This window comes from Pungitius pungitius, chromosome 21 (genome assembly GCF_949316345.1).
Source record: "Pungitius pungitius chromosome 21, fPunPun2.1, whole genome shotgun sequence".
NCBI classification, from domain to species: domain Eukaryota; kingdom Metazoa; phylum Chordata; class Actinopteri; order Perciformes; family Gasterosteidae; genus Pungitius; species Pungitius pungitius.
The window spans coordinates 3,495,856-3,512,918 of NC_084920.1; the positions used below are offsets into that span (position 1 = coordinate 3,495,856).

Consider the following 17,063-nt stretch of genomic DNA (forward strand, 5'->3'; position numbering starts at 1 on the left):
ATGTATTTTATTGTTGAATTTTTGTGGCATGAATTTTGTAAATACAAAGAATACAACATATAACAACAATTAATTTCATGTAAACATTTTACTCAAGTTATTGTATAATTGTGTCTATTATAATATTGTAAGATATATGGAGGGATATTAAATGTCCTAATTTGGAGGAATAACTGAGAGAAGAGAGTACAACCAAATATTGTGATCATCGTTAACCTAACACATATTACAACAAAAGTATTACCTGTAAATTCATTAAGGAGCAAGACATAATCTTCTTTTAAGTTATTTAATACTTAAAAAGTCTTGAGAGTAATATTTAAATTGATCAACAATGAAAATATAGAATATAAGACTGTGATACCATTGGTGAATCTCATATCCTTAACTTTATCAAAGGTCAGGAATAGTAATAATATGACAGTTTTTGATTGGTTGATTTCCGCAATTGCACAAGACCCTCTTGACCATTTCGCTTCCGTTTCCAAAACTCTCACCATCATAGTGCATTTGTGGTATTTAGCCATCGATTCTCAGGTGATTCCAATAAAATTGATTTTAGGTTAATGTAGGATAAACCTTCGCCAGGGAAGCCCTGTAAATTATAGCCGTCTTCAGTTGTCGTGCATGTAGTAAGGGTTGCTGTGTCCATGGCGCTGATTGTACGGGTCGACGCGAGGTTGATTCTGGGTGTAGGGGTTGCTCTGGGGGCGAGCCTGAGCATATGGGTTCATGTCATTGTCGTCGTCGTAGGGCCGCTACAAAAAAAAGAGAATTTCTTCATCAGAGAAATGCAATACCAAACATCCCAGATCCTTTCATTTATTTTCTGCAAAAATTCGAATTCATACTCCATCTATTAAAACCTTTTTTCTAATCTCAACAGTTCCTTCTCTTCGTGCATACTGACCGAGTTCCTCCCCATTGGAACCAAGTTTTGTCTGCTGCTGGTCGGAGTCATCTCCATGTTGGCTCTTTTTTCCCAACTGTTTGTGGCTGTGGCCCTTGGGATCTGAGGCACCCCGGCATTAGCCGAGCCCAACATCCTGTTGGCCGGCCCATTGTACGGGGCAGGTTGTCTGCTGGACTGGGTCCGCTCCAGGTTGGCTCTTTTTTCCCAACTGTTTGTGGTTGTGGCCCTTGGGATCCGATTCCCCCCGGCATTAGCCGAGCCTGACATCCTGTCCGCCGGCCCACCGTACAGGGCAGGTTGCCTTGGAGCTGAACTGCCGTTAACCCCTGATTGCTTGGTAGGAATGTGGCTGAAGGATGGCCCCAGGTCTCCACTTTTCTCCTTCTTGGAGATCTTCTTTGAGGCTCTAACAAGACAATACAACGTTGACATAACTCTGTTACTGCATCTGTATCTTTTCAATGACATTATTTGCTAAATGTTTAATGCCTAAAATAAAACAGCAAGTTAAACACCAGCCAATCCTGTTGCAAGAAAATACAGTTCATTGTTCATTTGACAGCTACATAACAAGTTAACAAGTTAATGTGTACAGACGGAAACACGATAAAGAAATGGCACAGGCAATAGTGAATGGCTGAGTGAATAGATGAACTCACTTGAGTGTCAATACAGGCAGAAGAATGAGCGCGATCAGCAGCAGGCTCCCAAGCACGGAGCCGACAATGACCAAAGTTAGCTTCCAGGCTGACAAAACATAATGAGAAGAGTATCAATAAGAAGGGTACGCTATCAAAATTGGTCCTTTCAAACTTGATAAGGTGTTTCACCTATTGTATGAAATGCCTGGCCTTCTGTTAATATTCCAATGATGCCATAGAGAAGGTTTATATGCAAACACCACTGGACATGGAGCAGTAAATGTGTTGAAAAAGTGTATTGCAGCCATTATGTTTCCATAGTACATACAATGTGTTGCACTTGCCATGAGCTGCATTTGAACATGGGTTAGGAAAGGAATCTTAATGAATTAGAGATTGGAATAAAATAATTGGCCATATTACCATCACTTACTTTTTATTGTTTTATGTGAATCATTATCTATACAATACTGAATTTATGTCATTTGGGGAATTCCCCAAGACATTTTGCCTTAACCTTAAAAAACATGCACATTGTATACTCACTTTCCTTGCAGTTAAAACCAGAACGCCCGAAGGGACACCTAAAAGACAGGAAGAACCATTAATTTAATGGTTTAATTTACTAACAAGCTTTTTATAGCCAGAGGTCATATCTACTTTGCCTCTTATGTTTTCCCTTAACTAACCAGTTACACATGATGGGAAATTTAAAGACTCACGGGACACATTTTTGGGAGTCTTCAGTTTTGAAACCACTAGGACAGGCTGCAAAAGCAGAAAAGGATGAAATCGTTGGCGCTTTAAATGAACAATGTTATTATAATACACAAACATACATATACAAACACACTAACTATTTTAGACAAACAAAATGTCCTTACCTATGCACAACCTGTCACTGAGGACTGTCTTAATGAAATCCTCCGAACAGGTGCAAGTAAATCCTCCATCTATCCCATTGCATTGTGTAGTATTCGTATCACAAGGATCCAAAGAACACAAGGGTTTGGCTAAAGGTCAGGGATAAAAGAAGGTAAATTCAGTTCAGCTAAGTCAAATAAGTACGGAAAAATAACAACAGGATTTGAACAGATATGAATCGGCTTTCCTTATCAGTGAAACATAATTGGCTGAATGATACACGCTGACCACTTTATGTACAACGGTAAAAGGCCATGGCATTTATATGTAATCACAGTTTATAAACTTTTAAGTTTGGGTACTTTTAACCAGTGGCTCACAACTTGTTAAATATTAATTGGCCATGATGTCTTCCGTTAAAAATACCTTAAATTAAAAACAAACAGTACAGAAAACCATATAAAGATTTACAAATCAGCATTTTAAAGTAAAGCTAATCTTATGTGTATTTGAAGCCAATTCATACTTCAAACAAGATATCGTTTATGAACTTACGATCAAAAACTGCACCATCCAGTAAGCAACCACTACAGTTGCTGGCGGCTGACATCTTATCTAGAACTTGTGTTCCGTTGATGTCAGCACTTTTCTTGAAGATGATCTCAACAGTTGCTATGGCTTTATTCTTCGCTGACATTGACCTAACTTGACTTTTTTTTGACGGCCTAAAGAGAAGAAAACCCCACTCAATTATCACTACATTTCGCAATTATTAAGTGCAATATGCACGTAGGTGTGCTGTGACAGAGGCACAGTGAAAACTTAGGGACTTACACTGGACCCGGACTGATTTCCAGCACTGTCGAGCTGGAGAAAGAATCATCATCCTTGAAAATGTTGTGAATCTGTATTTTAGGAGAAAATTATACAATTTTGGTTTGGGATTAGGAATGTATAGCCCCTTTAGATCAATGTAACTACTGCATTTTTATGAAAATTGTGAGGCAGCTTATTAGTAGTTTTTTTGTCAATAGTTAATCATTGTTAATAACCGTCATACATCATTTCAAGTAAATATGTTTTTACATCTGGTGGTTCTTCATTACTGCCCCAAGAAATTCACATAAAGAAAATATTAGAATTTAGAGCGTACCTCCCCGTTAATCTTTTTGGCAGCGTTTTGAAATTCTTGTGATGACTTGTCAGCCATTTCCGGTTTGTATGGGAGGCCAGGCAGGTTTAGTTGTCCAGGGAAGACTTTGCCTTAAAAAGGAAAATATAATGTTGTCAGATGTTGTTCATTTAAAAAATAGCGAATAGTTAAAAAACTCCCTTTCATGTTCATGATTATACATCAAGTACAAAACCACTCTCATATTTGTAAAATTCAAAACAGATACACTTAAGACAGCTGCAGCAACATTCTCTATCTGCTTGCCTGGCAACGCAGCATAACGATGGGATGCCACAGTTTGAGTCCAAGATATATTCCCAACCAGATGTTTTTCATAGGGTTTTGTTTTGCGGATTATTTAAAAAAAAATTATATAATCAGTACCAGCAACACAACTCTCGTGTAACAAGGTTATTTTGAATAACAGACACAAACACGCCGACAATTTGGCGTGGTAATTCCATAATATCACTTTCTGACCATGAAATACACAAGCTAAAGACAAAACCTTACCACTCTGACATTCTTTGCTGATATAATCATAGTTATCACCAGCCAAACACAAGCATTCAAAGGTTTGATCATGACGAGGCTGACAGGTGCTCCCATCCAAGCATGGTTTTCCATCACAGGGTCCTTTATGGTGAAAAAAAAACAACATTGATCACACACACACAACAATATAAGTATTGTGGTAGCATCTAAAACACATGAAATTATTAAAACAGAAGAAAATTAAGTTTTAAAAAATGAAATTACCTGGAGGCTTTATGGTTGTAGAAACTGTAGCAGGTTTCGGTGTTGTAGGTGAAGCTTCTGGAGCTGTCGTTGTTGAATCTTGAAGAGTGGAAATACACTTGTCGTTATAGGTTCTACAGCTGTAGTCAGACATTCATCTTTTTTTTAAGATGATATAACCTGGAGGCTTTGTGGTTGTAGAATCGGTAACAGGTTTCAGTGTTGTAGATGAACCATCCGGAGCTGTTGTTGAATCTTAAACAATCAAAATTAACTTGTTATAGGTTCTACAGCTGTTGTAGTCAGACATCAATTGCACAAAAATATGAGCAATGTGGTAGCACCAAAAAACAATGAAATTATTGAAACGGAAGAAAAAAAAAAATAGTTTTAAAAGATGAAATTACCGGGAGGCTTTAAGGTTGTAGAATCAGTAGCAGGTTTTGGTGTTGTGGTTGAACCAACCAAAGCTGTTGTAGTCGTCAAAACTGGACCTGCAGCAGTATAAAAAGGTGCACTTGTTATTCTTATCTTAGGTGCTACAGATGTAGAAGTCAGACCCGTTGTAGGTTCTACAGTTGTATTCGCCTCACCTGTTGTAGATTCTACAGTTGATGTCAATGCCCCTGTTGTTACAGGTTCTACAGTTGTTGTCAATGCCCCTGTTGTAGATTCTACAGTTGTAGTCGCCGCACCTGTGGTTGTATATTCTACAGTTGTAGTTGCCGCACCTGTCGTTGTAGGTTCTACAGTTGTAGTTGCCGCACCTGTCGTTGTAGGTTCTACAGTTGTAGTTGCCGCACCTGTCGTTGTATATTCTACAGTTGTAGTTGCCGCACCTGTCGTTGTAGGTTCTACAGTTGTAGTTGCCGCACCTGTCGTTGTATATTCTACAGTTGTAGTTGCCGCACCTGTCGTTGTAGGTTCTACAGTTGTAGTTGCCGCACCTGTCGTTGTATATTCTACAGTTGTAGTCAATGCCCCTGTTGTTACAGATTCAACAGTTGTCAATGCACCTGTCGTTGTAGAATCTACAGTTGTAGTTGCTGCACCTGTCGTTGTAGAATCTACAGTTGTAGTTGCTGCACCTGTCGTTGTAGAATCTACAGTTGTAGTTGCTGCACCTGTCGTTGTAGAATCTACAGTTGTAGTTGCTGCACCTGTGGTTGTAGGTTCTACACTTGTTGTAAATGCACCTGTCGTTGTCGGTTCTACAGTTGTAGTCACTGCACCTGTCGTTGTCGGTTCTACAGTTGTAGTCACTGCACCTGTCGTTGTCGGTTCTACAGTTGTAGTCACTGCACCTGTGGTTGTAGGTTCTACAGTTGTAGTCACTGCACCTGTGGTTGTAGGTTCTACAGTTGTAGTCACTGCACCTGTGGTTGTAGGTTCTACAGTTGTAGTCACTGCACCTGTGGTTGTCGGTTCTACAGTTGTAGTCACTGCACCTGTCGTTGTCGGTTCTACAGTTGTAGTCACTGCACCTGTCGTTGTCGGTTCTACAGTTGTAGTCACTGCACCTGTCGTTGTCGGTTCTACAGTTGTAGTCACTGCACCTGTCGTTGTAGGTTCTACAGTTGTAGTCACTGCACCTGTGGTTGTAGGTTCTACAGTTGTAGTCACTGCACCTGTGGTTGTAGGTTCTACAGTTGTAGTCACTGCACCTGTGGTTGTAGGTTCTACAGTTGTAGTCACTGCACCTGTGGTTGTAGGTTCTACAGTTGTAGTCACTGCACCTGTGGTTGTAGGTTCTACAGTTGTTGTAAATGCACCTGTGGTTGTAGGTTCTACAGTTGTAGTCACTGCACCTGTGGTTGTAGGTTCTACAGTTGTAGTCACTGCACCTGTGGTTGTAGGTTCTACAGTTGTAGTCACTGCACCTGTGGTTGTAGGTTCTACAGTTGTAGTCACTGCACCTGTGGTTGTAGGTTCTACAGTTGTTGTAAATGCACCTGTGGTTGTAGGTTCTACAGTTGTAGTCACTGCACCTGTGGTTGTAGGTTCTACAGTTGTAGTCACTGCACCTGTGGTTGTAGGTTCTACAGTTGTAGTCAATGCCCCTGTGGTTGTAGGTTCTACAGTTGTAGTCAATGCCCCTGTGGTTGTAGGTTCTACAGTTGTAGTCAATGCCCCTGTGGTTGTAGGTTCTACAGTTGTAGTCACTGCACCTGTCGTTGTCGGTTCTACAGTTGTAGTCACTGCACCTGTCGTTGTCGGTTCTACAGTTGTAGTCACTGCACCTGTCGTTGTCGGTTCTACAGTTGTAGTCACTGCACCTGTCGTTGTCGGTTCTACAGTTGTAGTCACTGCACCTGTCGTTGTCGGTTCTACAGTTGTAGTCACTGCACCTGTCGTTGTAGGTTCTACAGTTGTAGTCACTGCACCTGTCGTTGTAGGTTCTACAGTTGTAGTCAATGCCCCTGTGGTTGTAGGTTCTACAGTTGTAGTCAATGCCCCTGTCGTTGTAGGTTCTACAGTTGTTGTAAATGCACCTGTCGTTGTAGGTTCTACAGTTGTAGTCACTGCACCTGTCGTTGTCGGTTCTACAGTTGTAGTCACTGCACCTGTCGTTGTAGGTTCTACAGTTGTAGTCAATGCCCCTGTGGTTGTAGGTTCTACAGTTGTAGTCAATGCCCCTGTCGTTGTAGGTTCTACAGTTGTTGTAAATGCACCTGTCGTTGTCGGTTCTACAGTTGTAGTCACTGCACCTGTCGTTGTCGGTTCTACAGTTGTAGTCACTGCACCTGTCGTTGTCGGTTCTACAGTTGTTGTAAATGCACCTGTCGTTGTCGGTTCTACAGTTGTAGTCACTGCACCTGTCGTTGTAGGTTCTACAGTTGTAGTCACTGCACCTGTCGTTGTAGGTTCTACAGTTGTAGTCACTGCACCTGTCGTTGTAGGTTCTACAGTTGTTGTAAATGCACCTGTCGTTGTCGGTTCTACAGTTGTAGTCACTGCACCTGTCGTTGTAGGTTCTACAGTTGTAGTCACTGCACCTGTCGTTGTAGGTTCTACAGTTGTAGTCACTGCACCTGTCGTTGTAGGTTCTACAGTTGTAGTCACTGCACCCGTCGTTGTCGGTTCTACAGTTGTTGTAAATGCACCTGTCGTTGTCGGTTCTACAGTTGTAGTCACTGCACCTGTGGTTGTAGGTTCTACAGTTGTAGTCACTGCACCTGTGGTTGTCGGTTCTACAGTTGTAGTCACTGCACCTGTGGTTCTAGGTTCTACAGTTTCAGGCGCCGCTTCTTTTTTTACACGTTCTTTAGTTGTTGTTTCTTTGTCTCCTGTGTTGTCTCCAGTCTCTGCAACAGTTGTGCCACTCTGAGCTGCTGTTGCGGATGGGCACAAATGCAGCAGTTAGTTTATTACAATAAGTTGAAAAAGTTTTCAACCACTAAAGACAAAGAAAAACTACAAAACAATTCATTTAATAGATCTCCCCACTTTTCAGATGGTATGAGTTACCATAGGGAAAGATTAGGCTTCCTAATTCTAGAGACAGAGAATTACGTTTTAAATTCTTCATTAAAACATTGTAAATCTAGTGTACCTTCATGAAATGATGTACCGAGATGGAAAGATATATAAAGACATATTTCCAAACAGATGCATGAATTATAGGTCCATGATGCTTAAAATTGGCTCAATAGGACTGATTTTTAAGCCATTTTTTACCAGAAGTACCCTCATGTCTTAACTCCTGATGGCCAAGTCTTTTTCCATTGGATGTCGAAGTCATGAGCTGCCCTACTCTGGCTTTTATTAAATGCTCTTATTGGCCGTGGTTTGGGAATGAGGATTATATAATTAATCATTCTAAAGATTTGAAGGGGTATATATTTAAAAGACAGATCTTAATTATTATGCAACTCTTAGATCATCACCTTTATTAGTTCATTACTAGGTTTACAGCCATTATTCTTTCTTGAAAAGGACTAATAATATCAAAGAGAGCCATTCAGTGTGTTGAAGGCTGTGCATTGCGGTTCTATTGTTATCAAAGTAATTGTAATTGAATTGTTGTTGGTAGTCACTGAGGTGTCACATAAAAATAAACACATTGACGCCGAGACAGTAAATTTGGGTCATTGACATATTGTTGAAAACAAAACATTGAAGCATTTGCACTGTCTTAGGAGAAGGGATTTAGACGAAATTAGTTGACTTTGATACAAAAGTGCAAGTTTAATGACGAATTTTGAACTTGTATATTGGTGTGTGCGGACTCCAGATAACAGCCAAACTAAGGCTGACTGATTTCTCAGTATATATTTTAAAAATGTAAGGACATTTTAGTATTATTCAGCATTATGCAAATGTCATACACATGAAGTAGCCAAATTCCACATATGATTGGATTAATTGGACATATGCGCCAAAAACCATGAATATCTGTTCGTACATCCGCATGATAATACTAATTTGGGCTTTAAACATATAAAGCTTGCACCAGACATTAGGTGTTAAGGGAACAAAGATACTTCCTTATTGGAATTGACTCCTAAATGATGGTACGATAATAACAGAGTCATAAGGTAAAGTCATATTATCTGCCTCAACGCAATAGTTAAATATTAACATTTGATGTGCAAACAAAGCAAATCCCAGCTAAACAAATGAATGGTGGTTCAGCCAAGGGTGAAGCAATTTAGTAATCTATTTCTCACTAGGAGGATTTTAAAATTGAGACAAAAGTGAGATAAGACATTAAATATGCAAACACGATAGAATAGGTACACTGGTTACAGGGATCGATGCTCAGCCCTCGGTCTGCATTATCACTTTCCATTTTTCACTTGCAAGTACCAATCGTTTTGATTCAATAAACTATACAATAAATCTGTCCTACTTTTGTTTGATCTTCTCTTTTATTGACTTATCTAGTAAAACATATTTAAACAGAGTCTGTGACATGCAAGTATCTCTGCTTTAGGTAGAGAATATTTAGGATTTAGAGTAAATATTAAAGAAAACAGGCTAACTCACCTAGACAGGCCACAACCATCCAAAGGACAAAGACCAGTTTGATTTCTTGAGCCATCAAAAAATAATTTACTGACAAAACTTCACGACAAGCAAGAACGGCAGAGAGGGCTATGACTGGACAGGGCTTTCATGGCTCAGGTGTTTTAATCATTAGCCACTCCTTCGAGGGCGGCACTCTGTGCTAAAGTACGTTTCCCGCCCATAGATGATAGAAGATGACTCGGTGGGCCTTCTTTACCGAGAAGACATATTGTCAGGATCGGGCTGGTGCAGGTTGAAGGAGGCAGGCAGGCAGGACTCAGACGCAGGCTCTTCTGACGTGCTCATTATTCAAAACAAAAACTCACCAGAGACTGTGCACCAACGACGAGTGAGCCTGCCGGGTCGGGGACCGGGCCTCAGGGTCTCGGGGGGGCCTGCCGGGTCGGCGACCGGGCCTCAGGGTCTCGGGGGGCGCCGGGCGGTGTGGCTCCGGCGTGGCGGGGGGCGCCGAGCTGTGCGGCGTCGTCGTGGCGGGGGGCGCCGAGCTGTGCGGCGTCGTCGTGGCGGGGGGCGCCGAGCTGTGCGGCATCGTCGTGGCGGGGGGCGCCGAGCTGTGCGGCTCCGGCTGCATGGCGTGGGGCTCCGGCCCAACCCCTGACCCCACCCCCACTTCAAGGACCGACTTCCAGGCGGTCCCAAGAGGGTGGGAGGGAGGGGTCTTGGGAGGGGGCTCTGACGGGCGTCTCGGGGCCGGAACGGGCGCTGACGGGCGTCTCGGGGCCGGAACGGGCGCTGACGGGCGTCTCGGGGCCGGAACGGGCGCTGACGGGCGTCTCGGGGCCGGAACGGGCGCTGACGGGCGTCTCGGGGCCGGAACGGGCGCTGACGGGCGTCTCGGGGCCGGAACGGGCGCTGACGGGCGTCTCGGGGCCGGAACGGGCGCTGACGGGCGTCTCTGGGCCGGAACGGGCGCTGACGGGCGTCTCTGGGCTGAGTTAGGTGCCGGCACTGGGGGGGCGCGTCGTCTCCTCCCTCCCGGGCTCCTTCTCCTGGGATTGAGGAGATCCCGGAGCTCAAAGCACGCCCTTTGGTAGCTTCTGGGGCCAAATATGAAATTTGTTTCGCGCCGGATCAACGGGCTCCTCACATCGAGATAGTCCGGGCCCAATTCCAACAGGAGTCTGCTGGGTCCTTACTTGGTCGCGTCATTCTGTCATGGATCGGGTGCTGGTGCAGGCGGAAGGCAGGACCCAAATGCAAAGTTCTCCAAAACAAAGTGCTCTTTATTCTTGATCAAACCCAAAGACTCACCAAACAGCAGAACGTGCACTAACAGCAACTGACGTAGACATTTAGACAATGACGCGACAAAGGACAACTGGCACACAGGGCTTAAATACACAAGGGAGGTGCAGGTGATTGGACACAGGTGGAAACACTCAAGCAATCACAAGACAAGGCAGGAAGTGAATCTAACCCAGGACCACAAGAAACATGAAACTTCAAACTAAAACAGGAAGGGAGACCAAACCGTGACACATATATCTGTTCATCAATCTTCCATGACATAGATTCGTCTCTCTTGTTTTGTTTTCTGTTAATGTTCAAGTATAAGAGCTCTATAATGAGCCAAGCTGAGCCAGGGTTACCATAGCAACCATGAACCTCCTGTCAAATGTGGTTAAGAGAAAATCCAAAGAGGCATGAATTTATATGAGAAACGACTTGCTTAGTCGTCGTTCCAAAATAACAATTGAAAAGATACATTAAAAAAATCCGTATTGTTTTCATAAAAAACCTTTGGATTTTGGAAAGATTTTGGATTATGATTTGTGTTAAAGCTCGGGTTTGCAGTTCTATGCACCTAGTTTGGATTCTGCCAGTGCCCTCTTTGGCTAAAGCAAAGGTCTTTCCTACCTCATAACCACAGAGCTTACCAATAGGTACAAATACAGCACACTTCTATTGTTGTCTTGAATTGCCTTGTCTTGAAATGTCTGCTTTGAAATTGTACACTGAACACATTAAATCTTTTTTTTTCAAACAGGTCACATATTTCACAGTTTTTTGTACTAGAATGTTTTTTAGCCGAAGCTGTTCAGAGCTCTGATTTATTTGTATAGCCATGTTGAGCCTGTTTGTATTAAATACCTCCCGCCATATTAACAAATTGTCTCATGAACATGATCCCTCAATGATCATAGGTAGTGTTCGGGTTTAAATATTTATGAATCTTTATTGATTCTGATCTCTCTTTTAAAAAGCAGGTAAAACATGTGACAGAGGTCTTATAATTTCAGCTCATGAATTTTAGATATTTAAGAAACAGTCTAACATTGCAGGCTGCAAAACTGTATTTTCCATTCGCCCCCAAGCCGATGGCACAATGCTACAGTATATTCACATTCTCCATAAAAAAGCTCTAAAAAACAAAAGACAGCTCACCAAATAGCATGAGTTGGGAGACTCTCAATAAATCTCAATGATGGGGGTCTGATATTAAAATGTTTACGCGGTAAGGCCCTGTTTTTCTTTTGCATATGTGTACATCGGTTTTGTCTAAACGTTACTGTTTGTTCATTCATGCAGAACAGCTAGGAAAAAAACTAGCGATGATTTGTGTTCATTGCCCCTGCAAAACAATAAAATGCATTAAATAACTTCCCACGGACAGTAGTGGTTTGTTTCTGTTTTCTCACTAAATGGCGTTACCGCTCTTAAAAATGAAGCTGGAATTATACGGCTAAAGAGTAAATTACAGAAATAAGTGAATAGGTGACTTTTGTTCTACGTTTGCATTGTGCCTGGATCAACCGGTAAGAACAGCAAAGCTCAACACGATGGGCTAATAATTATTACTATTCTTTGTATTCATTAAGAGTTTACGAGCTATTCACCAAAAATACTTTTCCAATACTCATTTTCATTGAGTATTTTCTTGTAACGGATTACTATAGCATTGCTCGTTTGACCCAATTATGTAACTGTCTTAGATGTAATGGTGGTTGGCCAACGTTTCCTGGCTTAACACATACAAACTCACTGTATTGACAAACTGCAGATGTCTATTTGGACAACTACAAAGACAACGTCCAGCTTCTTCTGGAGCATGCAGGACTTTTCATGCGTTTTTTTTATGGAGGGCGCGATGAATGGGAGGGACAAAGATTACATTCCTTGCACGTCTTTTTATGTGTTTATGACAGAAAGCGGTTCGACCCGCTGAGATCTGCGGGGTTAATAAAACTGAGTAGAAAGAAGTATAATGTGACCTTTGATACAAATATATCACAAGATGTGAGACAATAATGTATTGGTGTATACCACGTACAACAGCTAAAATGTGAGGTTGATAAGACATCAACTTAATAGCTGAAACTCAAGAAGTGTGTTTTACATTTTCCCGTTAATACAGCAAAATAATTCCAAAGTTGAATGTGAACTTGTAGGGGACCATTCCATCACAGCCAGGAAAGTACTGTTATCTGCGATTCGACTTTGATCCCAGATGCGTATTAATATAGGACTGAAGTCTAGGACTGAAAATTATATTGCTTCCATGGAAATATCCGTTGAAATTGCATCAAGATTAAAACAGGTATTTTTCAAAAGGGTGGGAAAGGGTTCAAGCACCGGTGTCCATTCATTTGGGCCAAAAGAACAAATGGGTGAAATGTGAAGTCTTCCACATGAAATAAAAAACGATACTGAATAAAACAATGTATTTTAGAATCTTTGGAAAAATGTCTGGATTTGAACGTCCTCTCCCTCTTTGCCTTACATCAGTTAAATCACTTGGATTAGGCCTAATTTAACCGAGATATAAACAATCCTCGTATACAATCTGTATGTCAAACTGTTGAACTATATAAATCTATATTTATAAATACAAAATGAACCATGTATGTAAATACATAAATCATCAAGGCTTTTATTCAATTGTACATTCTATTGTTTCCAATGATGTACCTGACTTTCCACCCAACAACAATCACAATTGTCCCCATTTGACTCATTTTGGGACCAGCTTAACATCCCAGTAGTACAACAGTGGATATTCCAAAGCTACTAGCTATTTGTCACCGGCGGGTTTGATGAATATGTTGCAACGAGTCGTCGTGGGTACAATGACACACACCTGCCTCTGTGTCAAGTCCAAAGTCACTTAGTTATTGCCACCCTTCACCCGACCCTCCCTGCTGTTCCCGGTCAGGGCGGCTTTGATTAGCGTTTGAACACGATGTTCATGACGGGCAGGGAGGGAGGATCGATTGGTCGCCTGTGTTTAAACATATCTTTTGTCATTGATTGACTGAAAGTCTCCTCGTAAAATGGTGGAAACAATTACAAGAGCGGTTGGCATCAAGGAAGGCAGCCAGCCAGTGAGATGTGAGCACAATTGGTGCTTTATAATCCAAGTAGATCATTAACTTTGGGTTATTCTGAGAATGGTTTTCAAATTCTGCACATGACAATTAGCGTAGGATTCAATTAGGGGTAATATCGGGGTTATGAAACTTAAAGCATTTGGGGTGGGGCTTTGTTTGTCCCTTAGCTGGAGATAGTGGAGAACGGCTCCATCCTCTGGTTCCGGGGCATCCTAAGATGAGTCACCATCACATTAAAAGCAAATGCAAGTCAGTGTTATCCGGCGGCTTCTGCGTAAGTCGAAACCAAAGCTTTAACTGCATAGTCTCATTTATGTATTCTGGAGCTGCAGGGGGAGAAGGAAATGTCAGTAAATTGTTTAGAGACTTACTGAACGTTGATGTATAATTGTTAATGTATTATATTTGTGAATACTTGTCATCAACTTCATCCTAATGACAGGGGAACAAAAGGCACAAACACTAAACATATAAGTTATATTGCCATATAACTTATTTAAAAGCCTGCAAAAAACGTGACAACATGAAGGCCCTTTTAAATGGATTGCCCATAACATTGCTCCAGCTGCACTTATATATGTAGCATATGTAGCATGTGGTGAATGACCGATCATTTGGATTAGTACACATTTGTCAGCATGACATTTTTATGTTTTTATCTTAATGCTCTTGTTTTTATCATGTTTTCAGAATAGTTAGTAGTGGAGCAGCTCTTAGCATCCAGCCAGAAATTCAGAAATGACACCATGGCTTTAATTTTAGTTTGCTCCACTAAAATGTATCAAATGCTTTGTTTTAAACTCTGCAAAAAGTTCTACCTGCAAACGAATGAGAATGCAAACCATTTTAACATGGCCAATACTTGTTGTACTTCAGTAATAAAGAATCTGTGATTTTTTTAAAAATGAGTTATTTCAGTTTCAGCTACTTAAACAATTTTACCACATTTCTTTTCTTCAGCAAACACAAACAGTGTACTTTTTTGTAACAAAAAGTTTTTATTGGCTTCTCTAATCCATTCATCATCTCAATAACAGGTACAGCCTGGGAAATCATATCACAAGTGGGTCTAGAACAAATTAGACAAAGGGATGGGGAGGCCTCTGCTACAAAATTTGGTATTGAGGTGACAGTCAGAAAAAAAAGCCATACAAAAATGCCTTTATCATGCATACCGGAGAAAAACTCAAAAGAAATTGAGAACACACATTTTTAGTGTTTTTGTACATTTTTGTAAACAATATCCTTCTAGAGATCATATCAAAACACGTAATGGCAAGTAACAAAAATAAGGGATATAATTGAGAGAAATGAATGTTCTATGAGGCATCTAGAATGCAACACTGCTTGGCGTTTGTTTTAACAGAAAAAAAAAAAAATACATTTCCATTTTCGACGAGTCTGTTGCTCTATAATTGTAAACACAGGCAGTGTTAAATGATTATACAATATGTCAAACCTATACTACAAAATGTTTCCACTACATACATGAAACGCATGTCCCTGCTTTCTTACGCTTTAGTGATATGAGGTATATTTAGGTCAATCTTTTTGTCTCGTTTTTTTTTTTTCTTCCAACTCTCACCTACTTTCTCTCCTTTAAAAGCATAGTGTGTCTGGGGTGAGGTGGTCCGTCCGTCAGTCAGTCAGTCTTTGTTCCCTGCGATCTGAACAGCTTCAAAGTCTCTTACCTGTGGAGCTCACAGGCGTAGGGAAAGGGGGGGGGGCTCACAGGAAATCAACTAAATTAAATATCAACCCTGGCTGCCGGGACAGAATGGCTTCAGCCCCAGAGGACAAAGAAGGCCATTGTTTATTCTCGTGAGTGCAGGGCTGCATTTTGGGCCGATGGGTCGGTTGGTGGGCAGGAATGACTTACATTTTCTGTTTCCCCAACTGTGTTATCGAAGCGGTTTCTTGCGATTACTACAAAGTGAGGTTAAAGGAAATCATTGAGTAGATGGAATATGGAGTAGGGGTGCAGGTCTGGCGATTACTTGCCAGTAAAGTTCTGTTGTGGCTGGTGGAGAATAAATAAAAGGGATTGGGGTGCATCCAGCAGACCCACAGGCTCAAAGGTACAAGGGTTCCAGCATGTCAGCCCCGCGCTCAAAAATACTTAAATACAAAGAGGTACTCTCAAAATATTGTATAACAAAATTATGGCAGATCATCTTTTTACATCACCCGATAAACCGTAAGAAAACAAAATACAATTAAAATTCTTATTCTACCCTTGAGAAAAAGCAACAGAACACATTTAGACACCCATGGTCATGCCTAGTAAACCCCTATCAAAACCCATTAAACAAGGCAGAATCCCACCAGGTGGAACTAGCGACGCTTCCTGCTGTCCTTGTGCACTTTCCTCGCAACTCTCCATCATTCGATGGCTGTGTTTGAAGTGCCAGCAATCTCCCCACATTTGGCCAGGACGCTTTCCAAACCACTGTCCTTTAGAGACAGACCGTGCCGCACAGGGTGTCGAGGTGGAAGTAACCTAGCAGCTAGCTTAACCTAGCAGCTAGCTTGGCCTAGTAAAGTGGTCCTTTTGCCACTCACCCCTCATTCTGTTTGACACCTGGAGGAATTCCTCTGCACAGTTCTCTGCTGTTGTATGTTGCGCCTCTGTTTGTTTTACTTCCAATACAAACAGCTTTATCCATCTTCAACCACCGCCTCTCCTGTCTAACTGACTGCAGCTAGCGGCGGTTTCGTTTCCGGGGTCATCGTTGTTTACTTCCGGCACACCGGAAAACCGGAAGTAAACAAAGTTGCGTTAACTGCGTTAAAATATATTATCACAGTAATCTCGGCCAAATCAATCTCATAGATTAATGCGTTCATTTTGACAGCCCTGGTATAACTCAACACCCTGAAATGTAAGAACATCTGCATGAGCATCGTGACCAGCATTCAAGCTATCATTAAACCTCATAAAAGTTCATCTTAAACCAGGCGCATGTGGTGGCAGTGATAAGGAGGGCGTAAGTGTCACTCAGCAGTCTCAACAGCTGACTGAAACATTTATGAGTGCAGGCAAGGATTTATCAAACCACGTGACACATTAACATCCTTGTGACTTACTGCAGATTTTTTGTGCTGTGGAGTTGGTCTCATCTGCTCCTCCAGGACAGTCAGGTTTGTCGTCGCACACTTTGCCCACTGCAATACATACTGTCTTAAAGTTTTAAATAAAGTTTCCTGCAAGGATATTTTTCTAAATCGGTTATTCAATTACTTTAAGACTTCATTTGTCAATTGTATATCGCAATGTTTTCCACATTACAGAATGTGACTCCTAAACTACACCAACACGATTCGCTCCTGTACAACAGCTATGTTTACTGAATTTAAAGTTAAAAAAAATGTCC

The 17,063-nt window shown here is 41.5% G+C and overlaps 1 protein-coding gene across 1 annotated transcript; it reads right to left on the reverse strand.

Moving 5' to 3' along the window:
- Positions 1-366: 366 nt before the first annotated feature.
- Positions 367-9,434, reverse strand: LOC134107887 (mucin-13-like). Its single transcript, XM_062560105.1, has 14 exons — positions 9,320-9,434; positions 4,738-4,824; positions 4,511-4,585; positions 4,352-4,429; positions 4,106-4,228; positions 3,572-3,681; positions 3,253-3,323; positions 2,974-3,143; positions 2,439-2,567; positions 2,277-2,322; positions 2,101-2,138; positions 1,573-1,660; positions 911-1,319; positions 367-758 (listed from the first exon to the last, which is right to left on the reverse strand). The coding sequence occupies exons 1-14, from the start codon at positions 9,372-9,374 to the stop codon at positions 615-617; spliced, it is 1,623 nt and encodes a 540-aa protein (XP_062416089.1). The 5' UTR covers positions 9,375-9,434; the 3' UTR covers positions 367-614.
- Positions 9,435-17,063: the final 7,629 nt, after the last annotated feature.

Bases quoted from the DNA above. Each gene is read 5' to 3' on its own strand.
- LOC134107887 (XM_062560105.1), bottom strand. From the start codon at position 9,374: ATGGCTCAAGAAATCAAACTGGTCTTTGTCCTTTGGATGGTTGTGGCC. The intron at 2,323-2,438 runs GTAAGGACATTT...CTGCTTTTGCAG, and splicing joins CAGTGACAGGTTGTGCATAG to CCTGTCCTAGTGGTTTCAAA. The intron at 2,139-2,276 runs GTGAGTCTTTAA...CCTGTCTTTTAG, and splicing joins GACTCCCAAAAATGTGTCCC to GTGTCCCTTCGGGCGTTCTG.